At 35.8% G+C, this 25,818-nt stretch overlaps 4 protein-coding genes across 5 annotated transcripts; all 4 read left to right on the top strand.

Annotated features, from left to right (window-relative positions):
• Positions 1-730: 730 nt before the first annotated feature.
• LOC128993544 (aminoacyl tRNA synthase complex-interacting multifunctional protein 1-like) lies at positions 731-4,381 on the top strand. Its single transcript, XM_054417515.1, has 3 exons — positions 731-1,181; positions 2,655-2,797; positions 3,918-4,381. The coding sequence occupies exons 1-3, from the start codon at positions 957-959 to the stop codon at positions 4,243-4,245; spliced, it is 696 nt and encodes a 231-aa protein (XP_054273490.1). The 5' UTR covers positions 731-956; the 3' UTR covers positions 4,246-4,381.
• A 1,081-nt stretch (positions 4,382-5,462) lies between these two features.
• Positions 5,463-8,026, top strand: LOC128993597 (uncharacterized). The gene is made up of 4 exons (XM_054417584.1): positions 5,463-5,601; positions 6,214-6,409; positions 6,957-7,097; positions 7,717-8,026. The coding sequence occupies exons 3-4, from the start codon at positions 7,002-7,004 to the stop codon at positions 7,966-7,968; spliced, it is 348 nt and encodes a 115-aa protein (XP_054273559.1). The 5' UTR covers positions 5,463-5,601; positions 6,214-6,409; positions 6,957-7,001; the 3' UTR covers positions 7,969-8,026.
• A 5,723-nt stretch (positions 8,027-13,749) lies between these two features.
• Positions 13,750-25,352, top strand: LOC128992319 (aminoacyl tRNA synthase complex-interacting multifunctional protein 1-like). Of its 2 annotated transcripts, XM_054415823.1 has the most exons (6): positions 13,750-14,093; positions 14,616-14,806; positions 20,672-20,768; positions 23,097-23,341; positions 23,887-24,078; positions 24,966-25,352. In XM_054415823.1, the coding sequence occupies exons 3-6, from the start codon at positions 20,693-20,695 to the stop codon at positions 25,200-25,202; spliced, it is 750 nt and encodes a 249-aa protein (XP_054271798.1). In that variant the 5' UTR covers positions 13,750-14,093; positions 14,616-14,806; positions 20,672-20,692; the 3' UTR covers positions 25,203-25,352. The 2 variants fall into 2 exon arrangements, with proteins under 2 accessions (XP_054271798.1, XP_054271799.1); XM_054415824.1 differs by lacking the exons at positions 20,672-20,768; positions 23,097-23,341; positions 23,887-24,078; positions 24,966-25,352 and adding an exon at positions 15,577-16,161.
• On the top strand, positions 18,961-19,614 carry LOC128991649 (dual-specificity RNA pseudouridine synthase RluA-like). The gene has a single exon (XM_054414727.1). It carries the CDS (start codon positions 18,961-18,963, stop codon positions 19,612-19,614), a length of 654 nt encoding a protein of 217 aa, XP_054270702.1.
• Positions 25,353-25,818: the final 466 nt, after the last annotated feature.

Genomic DNA, 25,818 nt, shown 5'->3' with positions numbered 1-25,818 from the left:
TAGATGGAGAGCAAACTTTGTTTACTTATAAATCCAGTAGGGCTGTTCTTAAATATTAATGCCGATGCTTGATGTGAAATCTGTGCTGGCATACCTTCAATTTGAAACCTCAATCATGACAATTGGTCGGGTAGAAGGGCCAAACAAACTCAGAAAAGAAAAACAAACAAAAAATAAAATAAAACAATTTTAATGCACATAAAGTACTGTATGTAGGCTATTATTTAGCAATAAAATAATTGTAATCTATTGTAAACGTAAGTTCAATAGAACTTTAAAAAACAAAGTAAACAACATAAAAACTGTATAAGATCTATACATTCAAATACAGTACTACAATACAAATAATGAAAAGCTGATGTGAAAAATAATAAGCAACAATTTGTTTATGGATACACAGTACTGTATTTATCATAATGTTTGGTGTCATTGAGGTTAAACGCAAGTCCTATTGTCATTTTGTAACATTGTGTAGGCCTATTTAACAGTCGAGATATTAAGGTTCGAGTAATTGAGGTTCTACTGTATATGCCTAATTACCGTACTTCCTAGAGAAAATATTGCAACTTTTGTAGGCCTACCACGACTTGATTATATCTGAATATGGAATAACATTATATCTGACAGAATACAAAACTTAAATGAAAAAGATAAAATTATCTACAAAGACACATCTGATACCATTATAGTCAAATGACTCATCTGTTATAATTAATAGTCTAAAGCCAGTTTTTTGCAGGTGAATCACTTTATAGTTCACTCTTCTACAATAATAATTCCCACCACACATTCCTATGATCAGTGAATTGCCTTTTTACTCCTTGCAGTTGATTTATTGAATGTTTTAAGTTTTTATGGTGTTAACCAAATAACCAGCTGAGCTAAAACTAAAAACAATTAACAACTAGATACATTTTTGCAAATTGATTTTAAATACAAAACAAAATATAGTTTAAATGTGCGATGGTGGTCCAAGTGACTCGGAGTTGGAATGGCGAACTAAGCCAGAGTATACAATTGACGAGAACGAGAATTTGACCCCAGTGCCACCAGAACCAGACATTGGATTATTGGATATTTGTGTGGCTCGAATAATAGATGTGACTCCCCACCCCAGACACTACGAAACCTTCTACATCCAAACTCTGGATACTGGACGGTACTCGAGGAAAAGAAAAGCTGTGAGTAGATGTACAAGATGTTTTTATTATTGTTATTTGCTATCAAGGGTAAATTAGGGTCTTCATCCAGCTACCCGCTTCGCCAACCGAGCTAGTTTGAATCTCGGACCAAAATTGTGTTTCTTACTTCATTCTTTAAACACTATTCTAGCCGGTTCCGACCATACATGAAATGATTATTATAGTAATAGTATTAAAAAGCCTGAACATGAATTGATATTCCCACCAAGTACGATTAATGTTCTATGGTTAGGTTTTTGTAGGAAGGGGTTAATCTCTGTTTATTAATGTCGCCAAGTTTGACATAGAAAATGTGCATTAGTGGCTTGGGAAGTAGAAGCCCATATATATTTGAACAATGGTTCTGGCAGCAGGTGTTCATCAGTTTCCACATCGAGACTGTGATTGAATATGAGCAAACCTTGCTTGTAGATCGGTGTGCTTCAGACTTCCAGGGCTGACTATAGTCCTTGGTAGTCTTATAGACGTTCCCAATTAGTTTGATTATCATTCTCTTTCAGTCACACCATAATCCGCATGCGAAATTCCCCTAACCTTGGGCAAATGAGACTGTTTGATAAGAAAAACACTTGGCCTACATCATAGAAAACACTGTGCAAAGATACAAGACCACCTCCGAACTTCCTCCACCCCTTGCACACATTTTCTACGTCCAAACACACCATTCATGCCTGTTAACTGGCAATGGAGAAACAATAGCGACTGACAACTAAGACACCGGTATCTAATCAAAGATCGTGATTTATAGTTTGGGGGACCTTAAATTTTCTTTCACAACATTTTTTGATTCTTTGACAAGACTAATCATCCCTTAGAGGTCAGAACCAGCTAGAATAATAGTGAATGAAGTAAGGAAAAGACCATAGTCTCAAATTTGAACTTTCACTTGGCTACGACGTTAGTTTGATTGAAACTTTAATTGACGGAAAACCCTCATATTTACATATATGTTTCTAGAACATTACGAATTAGTTTTTGAGCGGCCACACCCACAACATTGAGCACACAAACTACTATATGAAATTACCTAACCATAACTTGTTTCATAATAGTAAGATTGCAAGCGACAACATTGAAACAGAAAAGATGCACAAGTTTAAAAACATTTTAAATGTAATTCTGTGAATGATTTTTATACATACCGGTACGTAACTGTAGATCTTTAAATGTTTCTGTTAATGTTCTCTGGCAAGCAATTCAAGTGGAAGTGTTTTGAATTGACAGGGCGTTGTTGGAGAGAATGGATGCCAGCTTCTGAATTGCATTTAACTCAAACAAAACCACTGTTACAAGGCAGATGTTTTCCAGCATTCATTTTGTAGGGAACATACTATGAGTATTATTCTGTAAAAAGTTTATTTTTATCCTCAGGTAAAGATTTATTGTCTATTCAAATCAAACGTCTATAATTTCTGTCTAGTCTTGTATTAACAATGTGAAATATATTTACAGATAAGCTTGTTTGGGCAGGACTACAAACCGTCCGAGCTGTTAGGTAGACTTGTACTAACTGTTTTGAATGTTCGACCACTGCACTCTCGAGATCTGGTCAAAAGGTTCTTGCTGATGTGTGCTCAACATCGTCGCACTGGCAGGTAAGGTTGTCTGATTGCATAGGACAAACTATAGTCTACATCAGCAGACTCAAACGTCATAAAAATGGAAAATTTAAATAAAAACAACTATTCAGATATTTCTTCAGGCTTTCCTCTTATTTTAGAGTGAATTTTCATGGCGTAATTCACTTTTTAGTTTTAATACCAGAGGAAAACAAGCAAAGTTTAGTAAAAAAGACATATTATTTGAATAAATATTTTTAAAGCTAGTGAAATATCTGGAAAAATGATTTATTGTAAAAATACCCCCGCCGCAGCAAACCTGCAGACTAAGCGAATTTCCATTTGCCTGATTGGATTTAGACTAAAATGTATCCTTAAAAATATCACATTTATTCCCTATTTAAATAGAATCAGTTTAAAACATACTTAGGTTTGCTGCAACAGGGAGGGTAAAAGTGTTTTTTTATGTAAAATGTTAATAGTTGGTAAGAAATAAAAACATTTTCCAAATTTGGGCAAAATATGTTAATAAACAAGCACACTACAACGGTTTACTTATTCTCCATAAGAATAACATGGGAATTTTCAATTAACAATTTTTTGGAATTTTATCCGTAACCATTAGGCGCATTATAACGCTACAATATATCAAATTATTTGTTTTTTTAAGCTCTACAAAATAGTTTGGAAAGAAATTTCAAAATTTTATGTTTTTTGGGTCAAAAATAGGAAAAACCCATTTTTACCCCATAAAAGCCCCCATAAACCCCTGTTCCCATGGTCCGATCATGCTGGTTCGCGAACTCGTTCGAATAAACGTAGGTTTACACGTTTGTACCAAATTTCATCAAAATCGGATCATTTTTGCTCGAGTTATCGCGCTAACGGACACATATATATATATATATAAATATATATATATATAAATATATATATATATATATATATATAATATGAATTTGAACGGATGGTGTTTTTGGCCTCTAGGGACCTCAAAACGAAAAAAAAAATCGGTCCCGGGTCCAGGTCTTGCCATGAGTACTACGGTAATAGCTTATTCCCTATATGGGAAATTCGCTATAAATAGAATGCAGTTGACATATACTGTACAGGAACTAGATTCTTAAAATTATCCTCTGAATTCAAAATTTAACAGGGTGGAGCTGCTAGATCCCCCACTGGGGAGTGTGGAGGGAGACGCAGTATTCGTGGAAGGATTCCGCCGAGAGCCACTTGATGAAATATCGCTTGGCAAATACGAAAGGAAAAGCACAAAACATTACTTCCTCCCTTATAAAAAGTGGAACGATACATTTCACTGCGAGGACTTTGACGAAACCAAGAGCATGTTTGACTCAACGGCTAGTGAACTTTGGGTGAGCAAGGAGAAAGTAGCAGAGTTTATGGGGTTGCCGCTGCAAGTGGAGGGTAAAGGCGTAGTAACCTCCCGGACACTGAAGAATTGCCCAGTAGTGTTTGAGTGAACAGGGAATGCCAGAGCTTTAAAATTGTATGGACAAAATCATAGGAATCTGGAAAGTAGTTCTTGTATGGGAAGAAGAATATGCTTTGTACATAGTTTTGTAATTTGTATTAGCAATAATATCTCTTTTATATTTTTGTATCAGTATGTCGGTGACATTTTAAGACTTGATAAGACTTTAAGAATTGATTGGGAGTCCTTAACATATAATTGATATATAACTGTTTTAAGGACAAGTGACATTATTATTATAACATGATCATGATCTACTTAAGACTGTACAGTTTCATTGTGGGTTTAGTTTCTGAAATGTTATAAACAACCCGACTCCAATAATTATAAACAAGCTATGCACCTGAAAACTATTTAGAGAATAAAGCAATTTTAAAATATCACATACATAATGGATCCGGATTGTTAAAGACAATTAGATCTGTTTTTAAAGCCTCACGTTCAAAGAGCTGGATTGTTAAAAACAATTTTTAGCCTTCCGTTGCAAGTATCATTTGAATAAAATAAATTTAATAAATCCTATGCTTTAATTATATGATCTCCAATTTCCATCCATGGCTGCTAATGTATGACCTCCTGAATAAAGATGATTCATCACCAACTTCTAAACTTCAATGCAGTAATGCTTAGCAAATTCAGTTTTAAAACTAGTGGTTGTCCATTTAAATTTGGAACTGCATAAATTTTTTACTGGTATTGTCTGAAAATAAATTAAGAATAACATTAGTTGATGATAATTTGAAGAGCTTATGATTCCTCATGCAATTAATACATACATAAAACACGTTTTTAACTTTTAAAAATGTTTATTCACTTCTTGGAATTCTTGTCTATAAATTATTAACTGTTTATTAACGTCACTTTCACTTTACGTAATAAATAAATTAGTCCTCAAAGGTTTGAGATCTAGCAATAATTAATTGATTCATTAGGTTTGTATCACTGCTACAAAGTCTTCAAAATACAAAGTATGTATGTTGAACACAATATGGTTATTTTTATTTATTTGTGATTAGATTCAGTCCCTCCATTGTTCTAATTTCAGTACTGTAACTATCGATCACTATTGCTTCATTCTCTTGTCATTTTTATCAAAGACATAATCAATCATAAATTTATTTTGAGTTTCATATACTTATCTTTTAAAATATAAAATTTCATGATAAGAAAATTATTTCCCACCTTTTTAACTCAGTATTTGGCTTACTTATCTTTAAACAACCAAACTTATCATTTAACATTTTTCTGTTTTTGAGAAATTTAGAAAACAGAATGCCTAGATGGGAATGCCTTGATGGAGAAATGGCCCTGAAAGGACCACCTATGTACAAGACAGAAAAAGATCGTAAGACATTTTTCACAAAGTTTTACTTGTAGATTTTTACTTAGACCAAAAATGTATTCATTCTAATTCCATTACTCAACAACAGCTGAGTCCAGTTTTGTGCCATAAAAAAGATTCTGATTTCTCTCAGAATCGGACTTGCAGCCTTCAGCTTAGTAGGGAAACTCTAATACCTCTAGATCTCTATAAGGTAGATTGATTCTATATACACCCAGTTCCATAAATATATAATTGTGGTTTCAATGAATTTTAGTAGATCTAGGTAACATTTGAGCTTGTACCAGTCATTTATGCCTACACAAATTTATAAAATACATCAGCGTAGAAATATAAAAAACCATAATCAGTTTGTTATCGTCTATGCCAGTAAAAGTTTTTTTAAAAAACTCAATTTACTAAAAAAACTAATTTAAGAGTTTGGATATGCCATGGATCAAAACTGTCTCGTTTACACAAAAGTTCAAGATCCTAACCACAATGTCAACATCACACCCAACAGCCAATTCACAACTCACTCAATACCAAGTTAAAACAAGAAAGTTTGATACTAATCATACCAATATATCGTCTAAATTTATTGCAGCCCAGTAAATATCAATTTACTAATTTCAGTAGCAAAATCAACTTAGAAGATAAATGATGCGCAGCTCCGAGAAGAGTGACCAATCCCTTCAAAGGTGACTGGAAGGTCGGAGGTCGTCTGGACCTGAAGGTGGGCAGAGTGATTCATGTTGAAAACCACATCTGGGACAAAAACCGATTCTACTTTGAGTACATTGAAGTGGGCGATCGTGTCAGCAATGTGTTTGTAAGTCAAAGTTTTACTGTTAAATTAGATCAATATTCAGCACATACTATGGGGAATGTCTACGAAGGTCTGAATCAAATATCATAATGCAAGAACTTATTCATAAATCTTCAGGATTTACATGATCTTTTTATTTACATAGATAAAATTCACTTGATGCCTGGCACAAAAGAAACATAGCCAGAAGTAAAGTTTGTGTATAATTATGTACAATACAAGAAACTAAATTAATTTTTAACTGCAATATTAGAAGTTGAAAGTATTTAAGAAATGCCCACAATGTAAAGGGCTACATATTTGATCAAGACTGGGATTTGCATAATTTATAAGTACGGAAGAATCACACACTTACAGGCCTGTGGTTTGCATGCAATGTGCTCTGGGTCTGAAATATATTTGCGCCCCTCTCTACCTACTGTGTGGGGGAATTTTCCTTGCACCCTCAGCAAACCTTAAACCTCTTGTGCCACTGAGCCCGGGCCTACCTAGCTCATTTATCAAAATAACCCTGCCATGGTTTCAAGGATATTATTCTGTTTTTTTTCAGGTTTGGGGAATCAACAAGTTCTTCAAGAAGGAAGACTTTGAAAACATGTACGTGGTGTTACTCTATGTGGCTCTTCCTCATTGGTGGAACTGTCAGGAGTCACGACCCCTCAGTGTGTTAAGTGCTCGCACTCGAAATAAGGTAAATGTTACAAGTTAGTAATACAAAAATGTTTGATCATTGACTTTAGACAGAAGTGGCTTGCAAGTAGAGTTCTTGTTCTTAACCTTTTGTCTGATCACTCATCTCAAGTGATAATCATAATAAATAAACTCATCAGTAATAATACCATCAAAGGAATAGTTTTACAAATATCTTTCCATAATTTTTTTGATATTTCTGACATTCTTTTCGGAGCAACTGGGTATTTTAAAGGCACAAAAACTTTCCAACAAAGTATGAGGCCCTAGATATTTGTACTACATATCTTTTGATCTCTGATAACAGTGCAGTTGAAATGACAGTGTGTAACTTCCTCTCTTTACAGCTTAGATACCTAATTGTCCACAAAAATTAATATTATATTATTACAAAACTCTTCCTAATCCAAATTTTCACCATGTGAAATGTCATCTTTGTGGATCAATCAAAATTATATCGAATAAGCAGGATTACACTGTAGCTGGTATATCAATCATTTGACACTTTCTTAAGCTGCGTAAATATTTTATTATTCAAATAATTGCCTCGACAATATTCCTTTTTAGACCAATTTCTATATGGTTGGGGTAAAACTTTTGTTCACAACACTTGGTTTTAGGTAGAGATGCTACAACCGCCAGCAGGAGCTGAGATAGGAGAAGATGTTGTTGTTGACGGCTTCATCAACGTCAGACCCAGGAGACGACCGTGGCTGCAGTTCTACCAACATCAGAAACGACTGTTAGAGGTTGTCACACCTGATTTATGGGTCAACGAAGATGGAATTGCAACCTATGCTGGCCGTCCCATGTATATACCTGGGAAGGGGAATATCACAGCCAAAACTTTGAGAGACTGTCCAGTCAAATGAGATTTCTTTTCCTGAATTAAGTAGTGGAATTAGCATTGCATCCTTCGTAACAATAAATTTGGTTTATGTTAAGTAATAAAAAATAATTAATGAAAATATTGTTATATACCTACTGGTTTTATCCGGTTTTTTTTTTTTATGGTGTTTATCCGTCAAATCCCCAAGAACATAGAATTGATTTAATTGTTCCTGTTTTTTCCTCAACTTATGGATACAAAAGCCTGAATTTGTATAAATTCTTCATAGTAGCCTACTGCCAAGGCGTTTTCAGTATAACAAATAAATGTACTATTACACACTTTTCAGGCAACAAAGACAAAAAAATACCAAAATGAGGGAAAATGCATATATTAGCCTAATTTAGTACATTTGTGATGTGAATCAATGTTCGAGGCGTACCTCTGCGCATACGCTAGACAAAACTACTGCCGCAGGAACGAGCCTGGTGTGGCGTGGCCTTAACACGTAAAAGTGAGCTCATCATGAGCTGCACATCTTATCATGATGAGATTTTAACACACAATCTGTTTCCAAATACCTCAAAATACCCCCACTGCAGCAAACCTGTCGACTAAGCGAATTTCCATTTGCCTGGATTGATTTTCAATTAATCTATTAAATTAACATTTATGTTTCGAGTACCTAGGTTAGCTGCTACAGGGAAACTAGTAACGTGAAATTTTTATTAAAATATTGAACCAGCTGTTAAGATTCTTTAATTCCATTTTAAATATGAGTACTTATAAGGTTAACATGGGAAACTCCAGAGCCACTGGGGCGGAGCCCTTTGACGGATCTGCACCAAACTTCACACAAACCATCCTTGAATAATGTTTAATAATGCCTGAAAGTTTCAGTACAATCTGTCGAGCAGTTTCGGAGTCCATAAAGGACAAACAAACAAACATACATTGGATTATATATTGAAATAGTTTAGTTTTCTTTAATAATTGCCTAATCATAACCTATACGATTCAGACATAACTAGCCGGTCTAACACTGAATTATTTAACCTGACTAACAACGCACTATGTTCAACGTACCTTGGCATAACGTAGACTGAGACTTCCTCGTCGTTCGTCTCCTCTTTGGGGTTGAACTTTGTACTATTTGTACTTTGACCTTAGGCCCTATTGTATTTAACTAAAACTGGCTTCTTGATGATTGTAATAATGAAACTAAAATATTCTTTACTTTATAACATATATATATATAGAATCAATAGCTTAGTATGAAATAAAAATACGCCAAGTTTGATCAAAATTCAAAATATATCCATAAACAATCCAACTAAAATATTTTACAATATTCTCCATAAGAATAACATGAGAATTTTAAATTTACAATTTTTTGAATTTTCTCCGCACCTATTCACCATACTAAAACACTTTGATATGCTAAATTATTTGGAAAGGTCTAGAGAAAAATCAATAAATTTTGTGTTTTAAGGGTAAAAAAATTAGAAAAACCCATTTTCACCCCGTTAAACCCCGTTCCCATGGTCCGATCATGCTTTTTTTTTTTTTTTTTTAAGGGAGAGGAGGGAAAATGCTTTTACGCACACAGGTAGCCAGCCTGTATTGTGAGACTCCTGAATCTATCGCAGACTACTCACTAAAAAACCCCCTCTACTCTGTTGGACACAGACCTGGAATTGTTTGTCACATTACTTCAAGTCAGGCCAACATGTTACCTAAGCCCTCAGGGCTCTCACCGTTTATGGCATTTGGATACTTTAAGACCTACACCGCATCCCGGTCAAGGTCGAGCTTCTTGGCGCGGAGAATACCCTGGATGTAATGTGACACACAGGTCCAATTGTCCTCACCCTCCGTCATCATCGGTATGACCGTGTCCACCGACAGCAGTCCTACTAACTGTTGAGCCTCCAGGCGGGGCCTTTCCCAACGCTGGCAGTGGAAAAATGTATGTTCCACGTCATCGGGAATGCCTGGGCAGTATATGCAATCGGGTGACACGGCTTTGCCCATCCTGAACAGGTACGACCGGAAAAAGCCGTGACCCGTCAGAAATTGGGTGAGGTAGAAGTCCACCTCTCCGCACCGCCGATTAACCCAAGGTTGGACTTGCTTTATCAGTCGCCTGGTCCAGCGTCCCCGAGTCTCCTGTTCCCAGCTCTCTTGCCACAGCTGGTAGGTGCGGGTGCGTTCCTCTGTTCGTGCCTGGTCCTCCCCACGGCGCTGATAAATTGCTTTTCTCTCCGCCGCCAAAAGTTTGACGGGGATGACTCCAGCAACCACCAGGACGGCGGGTTCGGACACTGTTCGGTAGGCGGATGCAACTCTTAGTGCTGCCTGACGCTGCACTCGGGCAAGCCGCATCCTATATACCTCCTTATTTAGAGCGTCTGCCCACACCTCAGCACCGTACAAGAGTACGGACTGGACAGAAGACATTAACAGCCTTCTACGGCTGGACCGAGGCCCTCCGACATTGGCCATCAACCGGCTAAGAGAGGAGACCACCCTAGCGGCCTTGTCCGCCGTACGGAAAATCTGATCCCGCCAGCTAAGCTTGCTGTCCACCATAATCCCAAGGTACTTGGCAGAACGAACGGTCTGGACTTCAACGGCCCCTACCCTCAACGGCACGATGGTGTCAAAACCCCCCATAAACCCCCGTTCCCATAGTCCGATCATGCTGGTTCGCGAACTCATTCAAGTTTATCCCGCCTTACACCTTCAAACCAAATTTTATCAAAAGCCGAAAAAAATTACTCAAGTTATCGTCCGGACGGACATATATATATATATATATAGATATATATTTACATATATAAAAATTTGAACGAATGGTGTTTTTGGCCTCTGGGGACATCAAAATGAAAAAGTAAATTGGTTCCGGGCCTAGGTCTTACCATGAGACCTACAGTAATAGCTACTTCCCTATAGGGAAATTTGTTAAAGGGAAAAATCACCGCCGGTCGATCCTATTGTAATCCTTCACAGGAGATGCATTTCGGCGAATTATATCGCCATCATCAGTCATAATAAAAGTCCTTGAACTTCCCCATTACGGGTACGTCTTGAAGTTTGTAGACACATACACATAACGCTACATTGACGATTAAAAACTATTTAAAACCAATAACTGCCAAGGACTTGTATTAGGACTGATGATGGCGATATAACTTGCCGAAATGCATCTCCTGTGAATGATTACAATAGGATCGACCGGCGGACACAGGTAGTTTAACCTTTTAGCGAATTTCCCTACCATAGGGAAGTAGCTATTACCGTAGATGGCACGGTAAGACATATATAAAAATTTGAACGAATGGTGTTTTTGGCCTCTGGGGACATCAAAATGAAAAAGTAAATTGGTTCCGGGCCTAGGTCTTACCATGAGACCTACAGTAATAGCTACTTCCCTATAGGGAAATTTGTTAAAGGGAAAAATCACCGCCGGTCGATCCTATTGTAATCCTTCACAGGAGATGCATTTCGGCGAATTATATCGCCATCATCAGTCATAATAAAAGTCCTTGAACTTCCCCATTACGGGTACGTCTTGAAGTTTGTAGACACATACACATAACGCTACATTGACGATTAAAAACTATTTAAAACCAATAACTGCCAAGGACTTGTATTAGGACTGATGATGGCGATATAACTTGCCGAAATGCATCTCCTGTGAATGATTACAATAGGATCGACCGGCGGACACAGGTAGTTTAACCTTTTAGCGAATTTCCCTACCATAGGGAAGTAGCTATTACCGTAGATGGCACGGTAAGACCTAGACCCGGGACCGATTTACTTTTTCATTTTGATGTCCCCAGAGGCCAAAAACACCATTCGTTCAAATTTTTATATATGTATATAAAAATATGTATAGACTTATAAAGTAGGTATACAGTAAGAAACTGTTTATAGAACAAATATATTCATTTATACAAAACCCAAACTTTTCCAATTTATTAAGTAGTATTAAGACACCTAAATTAACTCTTAAAAATGTTGTACTAGGCAAAAACACTCACTTCCTCGTGTGTTCAAACCTTTAGCCTATTCGTACTGTATACCTACTTTTGCACCCCTCTGTATATACAGGGTGTTGAAAATGTCTGGAACCAACATTATATCTGGTGAGTGGTTAAAGAAAAACAAATGATATTTTGTGTACGGATATACTATGGTTTTACCTATCTTTTGGTGCCTTATGAAAATTTTTACCACTTATAGGGAACGTCCTGTGGAGGATGCAGTAATAAGTTTAAATGGAAGCCTATGGTAAATGATACATCATTTTAAAGGCCATTTTTTTCTGAGTAAGGAGCCACAAGTTTCATCTCAAAAGGACCACCCTAGCAAAAATGACGACTGTTTGAAATTTAAATAACCACTTATAGGGAACGTTCTGTGGAGGATGCAGTAAAAAGTTTTCATTGAAGCCTATGGTAAATGATACGTCATTTTAAAGGCCATTTTTTTCTGAGTAAGGAGCCACAAGTTTCATCTCAAAAGGACCACCCTAGCGAAAATGGCGACTGTTTGAAATTTAAAAATTCCGTTCCCTGTAAGTGGTTTTTTAAATTTCAAACAGTCGCCATTTTTGCTAGGGTGGTCCTTTTGAGATGAAACTTGTGGCTCCTTACTCAGAAAAAAATGGCCTTTAAAATGATGTATCATTTACCATAGGCTTCCATTAAAACTTTTTACTGCATCCTCCACAGGACGTTCCCTATAAGTGGTAAAAATTTTCATAAGGCACTAAAAGATAGGTAAAACCATAGTATATCCGTACACAAAATATCAGTTGTTTTTCTTTAACCACTCACGAGATATAATGTTGGTTCCAGACATTTTCAACACCCTGTATATATACGTCCGTGAACGCGATAACTTGAGTAATTTTTGTCCGATTTTGATTAAATTTGGTTTAAAGGTGTAAAGCAAAATAATCTTGAATGAGTTCGCGAACCAGCATGATCGGACCATGGGAACGGGGCTTTACGGGGGGTTTTATGGGGTAAAAATTGGTTTTTCTCCCTTTTGACCCTCAAAACACAAAATTTCCCAATTTCTCTTTAGACCTTTTTAAAGAGCTTAAAAAAACAATTAATTTAGTATGTAAAAGTATTTTTGTTCGGTTAATAGTAACGGAGAAAATTAAAAAAATTGTAAATTTTAAATTTCCATGTTATTCTTATGGAGAATATTGTCAAATGTTGTAGTTTGCTTGTTTATGGATATATTTTGATCAAACTTGGCAAATTTATTTATTTTGTACTAAGCTATCAATATTTTACTCAAAAACACACTTTATTAGTTTCCTTGTAGCAGCAAACCTAGGTACTCGTTAAACGTAATGTTATTAAAATATATTTAATTGAAAATCAATTAAGACAAATGGAAATTCGCTTAGTCGGCAGGTTTGCTGCGGCGGGGGTATTTTGATTGTTTACACCGATCTGGAACAACAAAACACAACAAAAATGAAGTTTCTATCTCCTCATACACACTAAAAATTTAACAAATACTCAAAAATTAGCCATCTATTAAATTTTATGATGATGTATTTTAATTATATTTATATTCTATGATCTAATTATTTAGAACATTCTTTGTTTTTCTGTAAACAAAAGACATTAGTTTATTTTGGCAATGTTTGTGGACAACTCTTTTTTCCCTATGATAAAAAATCAAATAAGTTTTAAACTTGCTAAGATAAACAATTAGTTGAGAGATTAGATTGAGCCAATAATTTATTGCTAAGTAGTTGAGTGTATGGTTCTAAAAATAGAAGATCTTAACTTATTACATGTTGAGCAACTGAAGTAATTTCTTTTGTTGGTTCAAATCGAAGTGGTACATCAAAGTGATGAATTTTGTATCAGTTAAAACACACTTTTAATAATCGAACGTCAATGTGAAAAAACGTAAACATTTCGTATGATGTATCCAATCACTTGTTTACTTACAGGTTTATGGTTGAAAGCTATATTTTTAAGCGTTTTTGGATTAGTTAAAAAAAATATATACTAAAAATGTCTGGAAATGAACCCTTCAGTACACCTGAAAATGTTTCATCCGAAAACATCGGAAATCCTATTGATGAAGGTGATACGGCGGAAAAAATTAAAGCACCTGCATCTGAAAGTAAGGAAAAGTTGGTGTTTCATGAAGATACTGTAATTAAAATTAATCCATATCTTTGATATCCTGTTGGATTGGCTCCAGACGAAAAGACTGTTTTGGGTGAGTCGGTGGCTCAGTTGGTAGCGTCACGGACTTCGGGCCCAAGGCAGTGATGTCGTGGGTTCGGATCCTGGTCACTGCCACTAAAATTTATCAGTACAGTTCACCTTCGTACTGTACCGGCTCACCCCTTGCTTTGCTGGATACGTTCCACACACAGATCTGTAGTCTATGTGGACAGGTAAATGCAAGGTAAAAGAGGTCGCCAACCTCTTAAAAAAAAAATTAAGTATTAATTTCATGTAACTTATTAACTAAACAAATAATTTAAAAAAATCCACAGTCAAACGAATATTGAAAGGCCTACACACCTATTTAAACTTTTGAGTATGTACCCTTCTTAAGCATTTTTTTCATTTGTTGATCCCTGTAGAACAAAATTTAAATATTCACCCCCGCTTTACAAAACCGTTTTGATTTAAGCTCAAGAAGCTCTTCCTGAGAAAAAAGTGCCACCTTTCTCAGGAAAGCCTCGGACTCGTACCCCAAAGTTAATGGATCTCAGGAGGTTGGATATCAGAGTGGGGAAAGTGAGGGACGTTGACCTTTTGGAAGACCTTGAAGGTGTCTACACCCTCACCATAGACGTCAAAACAACTCACAAAAGAACTTCAGTAAGTTAAAAATAAGTTGGTTTTGTTTAAGGAAAGGCTCTAGGCCAGGATTTTGATTTTAGCAGCTAGTTTACCTTCCTTAGAATAATCACACAAAGAAGAAACATTAACAGTTAACACACAATATTTTGTCAGAGGATTTTGTCAAGCGTAGACAAGAAGAGTTCACAAGAATCTCTTTATAAGTTTTTATGTTAACTATCTTTGTCTATACGAAGCTAGCTGCTAACCCTTTACTCTAAAAATTGAAAACCAGTTGGTCATCTAGTTACAACTTTTATGGAAGGAAGAAAGATAAATTTTGTTTCACAGTGTTATTAATTTAAAGTCAAATCAAATCAAATCAAACATAATTTATTCCATGAATCTAAATATACAAACAGTAATTCTAACAAAAATGGATCCTCCCCACATAAGCAAAGCCTGTGCGTGGGGAACGAGTTACAAGTTACCAATCATTATTGATTGTTTACACGATTTTAGCTACAAAAATCCTTATCAAAAGTATATTTGAGTGTGTAAGCTTTTTTGGGCTTCTTATGCTGTAAAAAATCAGGTAAACTCATAAAACTAGATTACATTCTCAGCCAACTGTAGACAAGACAATGATGCAGCCAAAATAACTGATGCATATGCTTAGTTCAATTAATTTCCTGACTTTTTTAGTTTAAAGGATTTGATCCCGAGGTTTCCAAACATAAAGTAAAGAGTACCTATAATGTAGGGGAAATCTTGAACTAAATGTATTTAAAAATGTAGTTTTCTTTCAGTCAACAGCACTACTCTCCGCTATAGGGTTTGATGTGGAGAGTCTGGTTGACACAAAGGTTGTCACTGTCCTCAACAGTCCAGTGACGTTGTTGCCAGATGACACTGAATGCAATATCCGAGTATTAGCCGCTGTCAGGATGGGGGGAGAGGACGGAAAAGTAGTGGAGGTAGTGGAGCTTCTGAAGCCTCCGAAGAAAGCTAAAGCAGGATGTCCGATTTACGCAGAGGGGTACATTCAAGAACAATATTGGGTCATCAAAGAGAAAAACTACCAACTCATCATGAAAGACTTGCTGATTGACAAGGAGAATCGGGCTGTGTATAGAGGGATTCCTTTGAAAGCTAAAGGACGGGACGGTTATATAACAACTGAAACATTGTGTGATTGCATGATAACTCATATTTGAGCGAGAGAAGACTTAACTGCTTGACAAGGAGTATAGGGCAGTGTACAGAGGCATTCCTTTAAAAGCTTAAAGCAAGTAGAAACTTATCGTCCTGTTGTAGCATTGTGTGTTATGTGTTGTTTATAGAAAGTATTTTTTTACTTGAACAGTAAGAAAACCACACTTTTCCTAAGTGTTGTTCAATTTTAAATAATAATTTATATTTAATAAAAAATAATCATGTTTGTGATTGTTTTTCCAATGAGCAGTTGGAAGTGATCATCACATATACATCACCTATTGTCCAACTTCAAGAAACTATTTTATTTTCTATTATCTTTTCTTTTTTCAGTCACAGTGCATCTTAATATTTCACCAGCCTACTCCAGTATAGTATTATATCTCCATCAACTTGTACTCATGGGAAATATGTATAAGTATTTCTTTAAACATCAGCCCACTAACTCAAATCCAAGTTTTTTGTGAAGTAAAAAAACTACTTTACTTTATACTTTTTACTTAATACTTTTCGATGAAATGGCGACCATACAAAGTAGGTATTTTTAAGCCAAGTATGAATACTCTCAAAATTTACTAAAAACAGATGTCTAGAGTTGTTTTACCAATTTTCCGACACATGTACCAGCACTGTTTACCAAGATCAGTCAGTTGGTCTTTACCATGGATGTTTCAACTGATTCTGGTTATTGTTATATATGTTGATAAATCTAGCCTTTTTCCAATAATTGACTACTAGGGGAAACCCGTCAAAATCGACGGTTACTTTCAAGCAATAAATAGAGCTCAATTATCAAAACTTAAACATTAACCTTTTTGTAATGAGTAATAAATGCGTTTTAAAAATAATGATTACTATTGCGCACGTTACAGAATATGGTTTGATTATTCAATGAATAAAATATTTCCAGTACGTCAACAAAGCTATTATTACTATGCTAAATAGATTCATCTCCTTTTTGAAGAACTTTTAGATCGATTTTCCAATGATCGAAAACATGACAGATCGAAAACATGACAACAAACTCATGAATGTGATGATCTATCTTCAATAGTATGATAAAATAAATGCAAAAATTAAAAAAAGGCAGAAACCAACCCTTACAATAGTTAACTCGAAGAAATGATTTTAAGAGTTACTGTGATACTAAGATTTTCCACTGATTTTGTAAGAGAACATTATATTGCAAAACATGACTCGATGCAGAAGAAAATCGATTTTAAAAACAGAAAAAACATTGCCAACACGCAATTTTGATAAAATTTTGTTTGAAATACAACTTAAATATTAACAGCTGTGTCATTAAAAAGTAGTGTAAAATTATCCATATGGTCATAATGTAAACAAATCTGGGAAGGGAACTTTAAAGGCCTCTGGGGCAGAGCCCCAAGGGAATTTATCTTGTTTCTCTTTTGATGGCTCATCTACAGACCAAGACCTATCTTTAGTCACCCCTACCAAGTTTCTACGCCCAACCTTTCACTCAAATTAGCTGTGACAAAACCCTTGTTTTTCCTCCATAAGAATAACCTATACGTATTTGATTTGCTGTCTCGAATCCAAGCTCGCTTCATTCGGATGTTGGGTATCCGGATTGGTTATGCATATACCGATGTACCAATTGAAGAACTTCAGAGAATCTTTGGTATCCAACCTCTTCACATAAGACGTAGACTGGCTGATCTTGTGGTGTTGTACAAGCTGGTTAATGGTCTTCTGGACAGCCCCGATCTGCTTTTCAACATTGACCTTATTGTCCCGAGAGGCACTCGCTCCAGAGCAATCTTCCAGCGCAGATTCCATCCCACATCATATGCGTACAACAGCGGCTTGTCTCGGCTACTGCGTGAGGGCGCTGTGGCGGCTGCTCATGTGGACTTCTTCAGCACTTCAGCTCCTGTTTTTAAAAGATGTGCCAGTGCCTTTTTAAACTAGTGGCTGCCTAAGGGCTTCAGTAAAGTTCAGTTTTTCTTTGGTGGTGCCTTTAAAGGGCCACATTTGTGTCCAGTTGGTGTTTTCCTGTTTGTTTATTAAATAAGTTTCCTGTTGTGTTTGCGTTTGTTAAATTAATTTATGGCTGTTGTTTTGTACATATATATATATTTATTTTGTTGTTGTTGTATCTTACTATTTCTTTTGTTAGCCTACCGATATTGCAATTGTTGTTTCCTTTTTTCTCGTTGTTGTTGTCTTGGTTGCATATTGTTAAATATTGTTGTTGTTATGTTTTTGCACTTTAAATTTTACCTGTTGTTATCTATGCGCCATATTATTATGTCTTTTGCATCTTATGCCTGCTTCTCATTTTTATTCTTATTTATTGCACTATTTTAGTAGCCTGTACCTAATTTTGCTATGTTTTTTTTTGTTTGTCTTACACTTGAATTGATTCAGCCTATTAATGTATTTTTTTTTGTCTTTTATACTGGTTATGTCTTTTGCATTTCATGTCTGCTTTCTAATTTATTCTTATTATTGCTCATATTTATTACCAATTATGCTATGTTTATAAAGTGATTAATCCTATTTAATGTATATTCCAATGTAAAAATGGTGTTACCGTTGAGGGAATAAATAAATAAATAAATAAACATGGGAAAGAATTTTAAAGGCCTCTGGGGCAGATCCCCAAGGGAATTTATATCATTTCTCTTTTGATGGCTAATCTACGGACCAAGACCTTTCTTTAGACACATCTACCGAGTTTCTACGTCCAGCCGTTCTCTCAAATTAGCTGTGACAAAGAAAAACAGTTTCAAATTAATATATAGATTAAAATACAAAGTAGAGCTTTGGCAGAAACCAAAAATACAATACAACTTCTTAAATTCATAGCACCAGTTTGAGTGTGCAATAACAATGCCAAGATAAAATAAAACATTTTTTATGGATCTTATCTGCTAATAACATTACACTCTGAAATTATTACTTGAACTCTTATATTTTATATTTTTCTAACGTTGGTGTATAAGTTCCTAATGGTGTACATTCCTCCTGAACCCTGGCTAAACATATTCTACGAAGATGACTACATGATAGTAGTTAACAAACCTTGTGGTCTGCTCTCAGTTCCGGGTCGAGGGAACACACCTGATAAGACAGATAGCGTTTTGACCCGTGTGCGGAAAAATCACCCGGCAGCAGAATCTGCTCATAGACTTGATCTAGCCACGAGTGGAGTACTCACTGTAGCTCTAACAAAGGAAGTTGAAATTAAATTGAAAGATCAATTTCGAAGGAGAAGAACCTACAAGTTCTACATCGCAAAAGTCTGGGGTCATCCTACTGAAGACGAAGGGGAAATCTATCTTCCGATCGTTAAGGATTGGCCCAACAGACCTCGTAGCAAGGTTTGTTACGAGACTGGTAAGCCGTCAATGACGTGCTACAAAGTGTTGGAGCGTTATGAAGACTCTACTTCTCGTCTTCTCTTGACACCAGTGACTGGTCGGTCGCATCAGCTGAGAGTTCATCTTCAGGCTATTGGACATCCTATCATCGGAGACAGGTTTTACGCCCCGCAAAATGTCCAATCCATGGCTCCTCGTCTTCTGCTGCATGCAGAAACTTTGTGTCTTAGTCACCCACATTTCTCAACCCCATTCCATGCTTACTGCAAAGCAGATTTTTAAGAAAATAAATTAAATTGTAATCGTTTTTGAGACTGTGTCCAGACCCAGATGCCATATTTGTCAATAGGATATGAATTAATGATGCTATCTAACAAAAAGGTTGACGTTAGAATATATAATGGTAACAAAAGACCCTAGGTTTGGACCATTACCTTTCAAAAACATTGAACAATGCCATCGGCGTGGATAGCACAAAAAATTGCAATCAATGAATAATTTCTAGTGTAACTTCTAACACAAATTACACTAAACAGCTTGGCTACATGAGCTTACCCATGGATAAATTTGTTCCCAAAGTTTTTTTATAACAGAAAACGGTTCTAAGGACCTATATATTATTTTTTCAATAGGACATAAAGTTCTTGTACACTAAAAGTATGTTACTTATAACTAGTAAACATGTTGCTCAGAAGTTAACATTTTCCACTAGTAGCCCCAATGCTAGCAATTTACTTATCCTGGGTGAAATTGTCTCATTAAGAGCCTTATTACACGAGGTAGCCTAGTTGATCAATGATCAAGAAATTATTTTAGAGTTTGACAAAATATAATTTAATGTACAAAACCAGTAACGACTAAAAATAAAAATTAATACTGTAAATTGTTATTTTACTCCGTTACACTTATATGAATATTGAATACCTTACTGTTTTTAACTATAAGGAATTCTTTACCTTCAAATATTTGACTTTTAATGTTCCCAAAACTCTTTCATATTTTCAGGTCAGATTCATATTAAAAAAATAAATTTACAAAATATTTCAATGTCCAAAATTCTGTTGATAGTAATGTATATGTAAACAATAATGTTTTATACTCACTTTTAGTTCAAGACTAGAACTCTATTATCTCTTTAATTTACTTATGAAATTTAATGATCAGAATGTTATCTATTTGACTCAGTTCATCTTACAGCAACCGGATGAGTTGTTTTTTACAATTTTTTTCATCAATAGATACTATTTGATTTATGAATTAAATGAGGTACTTAAAGAAGTTGTACAGAAAATAATGAAAATTGACTGACTTTTTTAAATTTTTACTTTTGTATTAACAGGAATAGGTCAACAACACACAAATGAGGCAGAAGAAAAAATCTGTTTTGGACCGAGTGTACAATGATGAGGAAGACAATGGACTTTCGTTATATCCAGGTATGCCTATTTCAATTCATATTTTATGGTGCATGTGGATGTATTTATTATTAGTAGTATTCACTTTAACTTTGTTCACAATATTTGGGCGGTTTTAGGAGAAAAAATCTATCCCCTCCACTTGACTCTTGTCTTTAAAATAATAGCTCAACAACTGATAAAGAAACATAGATTAAATACAAAGAAGTTGTGGGGGAACTTCCCCTCAAACCGCCTAAATATTGTGAAAGATGTATAGTAAAATAGATCATTAGGATTTTCTTTATTACCGTTTACTTGGTTTGTTCGTCACATATAGACATTCTTTCACTTATTTAATAACATAAGGTCCAAACCCTGCTCCTAATTACATCAGATGGCCCGTCCATGTTATATATCAATAGTCCAATCACAAGTGGTAACTAGCATAGATACAACATACTCCATTAGTAGATTTCTCATCCTTATGGAACAGCTGAAGCCAATTTTATTGTTAGTTCTGTACGGTGCACTGTAGAAGTCGAGTTTTGTTTACAATTTGTTTGTTGTTATTTCAGTCACTTAAAACCTTGTTTAACCAAATAATACGATCTAATCATAAACAATAACTCGTCCTCTGGTTATATAACCAAACAGTAAAGCTCAAAACATTAAAAACTTTAAGTAATAGAAATAAGATTTCGTCAACACTTGCGCTTAGCGCCCAGTGTCACCATACATGAACTAGACACGAAAAACGAGCTTCAAAATTTACAATGGGGTGAGAAGTCTACTTTTGTTGGTTAGTCTATGTATCTAGGTCTATGCCAAAATGCAACTCATGCGGTCCTTGGTCCTCCCAGCCTTCACATATTGCTTTCCTGCAAATGGAAACAGCATCTCTAAGGAGGATATGGCAAGAGTTCAAAGAATTCAAAATTCTGCCATAAGGTTCATTTTTGGCCTTAACCGCTTTGACCACGTGTCCTCCTTCCGAGATGCTGCTAAGCTCATCCCAATGGATGACATGTGCAGGAAGCTGACCTGCTGCCTGGTCCACAAAGTGCTCACGCTGGGAAAGCCTCAGTACCTCAGCAAGAGGCTTAAACATGGGGGAGATCTGTCTGCGTGTACTCGTTCCGACCGCAGGGCTCACTTTCCTAAAGTGAGGCTTGAGGTTGGAAGAAAGTCATTTTCTTATTTCGGCCCGCAGTTGTATAATGGCCTCCCTCAGGACTTAAAGAGCTCCAAATCATATGGTTCATTCAGGGCCGCAATTAAGAAAAAAACAACTTTAAAATGTAAATTGTAAATGTTTTTTCTTTGTAGTTCTTTGTATATTATTTTTGTATATATTAGGCTCGTTTAGTTTTAGTTTGGCTTGAGTAAGTTTGAAAAACATGTGTATAAAACTGGCTTGCAAATAAAGGCCTTTTTATTATTTATTTATTTATTCAAAAACAAAATTTAGTTTGAGCACTTTGACCACTCGTCTCACCTTCTTAATACAGATAAGTGTGTTTGAGTATGCAAAGAGTATTTAACAACTGACACAGGTTCAAACCCTGTCAATTTCCATGCAATAATGCCATTACTTGATATTTCATAGACTGCCATATTGTACAAAGTAGTAACACAAAATATTTGGAACAAAACTTAGAAGGAATTTTGTCCAATTATACACTACTAGCTGGCCCTACAGACGTCGTCCTGTCCTAATGTGAGCTCGTTTGTGAGCTGTAAGATGAGCTCGTTTGCATGGCTCAATCACGTCCTGGTTGAAGTTCGTTCGCTACGCTCACTCACCTTTAGGTTGGAGCTCGTTCACTGCGCTCACTCACCTTTAGGTTGGAGCTCGTTCGCTGCGCTCACTTGCCTTCAGGTTAGCTCGTTCGCTACGCTAACTCGCCTCCAGGTTGAAGTTCGTTCACTACGCTCACTTACCTTTAGGTTGGAGCTCGTTCGCTGCGCTCACTTGCCTTCAGTTACATTTTACAACAAATATTCGTAAAAAACAAATGGAATAGAAACCTATTTGATAGCTCTCATTTGTTATGCATAGATTTTTTTCAAAAATTAGGTTGCCTTTACAAAAGCTGTTTCCTTAATTTAATTTAATCAAGAAATGACAAACATGGCATGGTAAACAAATTAAAACATTCTTCCATAAGATTAACATGTAAACTGCAAAGGGCCATAGGACGCTTCCCTTAAGGGTTTTTGAAACGGAAACAGGCTATCATGTTATTCTAGTACCTAAGGAATATTCCTGTAAATTTTCATGCCAATTGGTTCAGTAGTTTTCTAGTTATAAACGCTGTAACTAACACAACTTTCTTTTATATATTAAGAAGATTTGTTGAAACTTAGGGTATCCTGGGACACCACCCCCCACCCCAGAAAATGGTTGGATCCCGTATCAACATGTCAAGATCGAGAATATCCACGACCCACCGAAAGATGGTTGTAACCCTCCAATGGCTGAGGACCCAGTGGACATCCGTCGCTTCGAGCTCCTTGTCGGCAGAATTGAATTCGCCAAAATTCACCCTGCCAAACCCGACTCCTGGGTGCTTACTTATGTCGACTGCGGGTTTAAGTTCCCGATTCCGATTGTGAGTAGTATTTGTTTCTAAGAACTTTAAGATAGCTAAAAAGAAAACTGAATTAAGTGTTTCACATTCCACTCTTTCTAAAAAGATGATAAAAAGTACAGTAGAAGTAGTCTAACCTCCAGTAATGTGAGGTAAAAACAATCTAAGACAGGGATGGAACATGCTAAACACAACTACTGTTCAAATGAAAGACAAGTGGCTTGTAAAGAGTGTTTTGAAAAGAAGTGGTGTGATGTTCTGTGACCTTTTATTGCTCACCCATTAGCCCCAGAACTCTTAACTTACTCAGTGAAGTCAGCTCCACTCTAATACTTTTCCAAAAAGCTCCTTATTACAAAAAAATTTAAAAATAAATAAAAATAGTAATATTACCCATACAAGATTCCTGGTCAGAAAAAATATGCTATGTTATAAAACGCTCACAAAAATAGCATTTAGGGATCAAATGCATTGATGTAAAATTTATTTTTGTGTAAATAAATAATTCTGATTTGACTTTTTATTATTTTGAAATATGAATTTTTAAAATACCTACTGCTGCTTAGGTGAGCTCGATAGGAAAGTTCTACGATAAAGAAAAGCTAGAGAAACGCAAGGTAGTAGCACTGTGCAATATAGAGCCGACAGACGACGCTGTGGCTGGCAATACTGCTATGCTGATGTGTGGAGCCACAGTGAACCACTCCAACCCAGACGATGTCATCTACGAACTCTGGAACGTACCTAAGAAGGCCAAGGTAAGCTATCTAGCTACACAATCTCTAACTGATATGTTGACAATGTAAGAAACCACACAGTTATTACAATGCACTAGACTCTCTCTTGTTGGGAAACCTTGGGACCTAACTCTTGTCTGAAAAAAAGGTTGATACAAACACGAATGGAAGGGGAAACCCACAAATTTTGTGTGCAGTGTTATTCTAAGTAATAAGAGAAACCACCAATGAAATCAACAGATTCATAAGTGCTAAACATACAGGCTGTGAAATAATTTTTTGCGAGGCTATGGACAAAGTAGTATGTGAGTCATGCACATTTTGCCGAACAAGTCTGAAGAAGAGTAAGTCTACTGTATTTTCCTTTCATTATTTTGTACTGTAGCTTAACCTCTTATTCAAAACAGGGTGAGGACACAGAAAATATAAATGTTATGCATTCAAGTTACTGTAAATAGTTACAGCATCCTACTTCTGATAGCATTGGCCATTAATTTTTTGTCCTGTTGAAATATATGAAGCCTTCTGTTTTTATGTGTGTTTCATGTCTGTTAAATTTGTGATCACTGATGTAAAAATGTTAATTGTGGTGTAGATTTCAAAACTGTTGCTCCACTATTTGACTGCAATACCATTAAGACATGCATTTGTTTAGAAATAGATTGTTGTATTTAGGTAAATAGTTGGTTAGGCCTAAATAACAAGAAACAAATATTAGATACTCTTTAGATCAACTGGACTGGATCATAACTACTTAAAAACTCTAAAACTTGAGTTGCAGGTATATAGAAAATGTTTAAAGAACTGTGTATCCCAGCTCTGCCAGGCTTGTGCAAGGTTGTCAGACTTTAGATCCTGAAACAATGTTCCTATTTTGATCAGTGACTTTTAAAACACTCTTCACACAGGTTGGTGACCCACTCAGATGTGAGAACTACCCTTTGTACGCAGACATGAACTGCCCCGAGAGACCGTTTATGCACGACAGCGAGAATACGTTTAATGACGTCATCGCTGACATGAGGATTAACGAGAGTAGACAAGTTGTGTACAAGAATGAGAAACTCTTTGTGCGAGGACTAACAGGGAAATATATAAAAACACCTTCTCTTGCTGACTGCGGAATCAAGGCCTCGTTTGTGTAATGTTTGTTGAAAGTTCACATTTGTATTGTGAAAATTATTTGTCCTCCTTTCTTATATGTTTCTGAAGAAAGATTTGTAACCACACTATGTTACATTTTGTTTTGTAACTGTTATGTATAACTATTTATTCAAAACTTTAACAAATCCTGCCACAGGAGTGAGCTTGCTTCAAATAATTTTATAAAAAAAAAATAACCAAAGAAAATTTAATAGCAGAGAATAAAATAGTTATTTGTGCAACTAGTGAGCAAAGTGAACAATTGACTCACCCGAGACCAATACTTACTCACGAGCCGTAGGCGAGTGAGGTATGGTTTCTCGAGTGAGGCAATTGCACTTTGCACTCGAGTTGCACATTATATTTTCCCTACAGATACCATAAAACAAATAAATTGGTAAAGAAACGGAACATATTTTTACACAGAAATTAACTTTTAATATGACATTTAATGATACAACAGTACAACAGCTGACCAGCTGATTTACAGCCAGTGCTGCCAACGTATTTCGCGTGCATACAACCTTGTCTGCATGTTACGCTCTCACTATTTTGTGCCTTCACGTTGCAAATCTTGAGTGAGAGAAAGTAATTAGAGTGAGACAATGTTAACATTGT

The sequence above is a fragment of the Macrosteles quadrilineatus genome, unplaced genomic scaffold, assembly GCF_028750875.1.
Source record: "Macrosteles quadrilineatus isolate MER2022 unplaced genomic scaffold, UCM_ALF_1.0 Scaffold_4__1_contigs__length_99947679, whole genome shotgun sequence".
NCBI classification, from domain to species: domain Eukaryota; kingdom Metazoa; phylum Arthropoda; class Insecta; order Hemiptera; family Cicadellidae; genus Macrosteles; species Macrosteles quadrilineatus.
The sequence above is the reverse complement of the archived record's forward strand: the minus strand, read 5'-3'. Positions and strand labels throughout refer to the sequence as shown.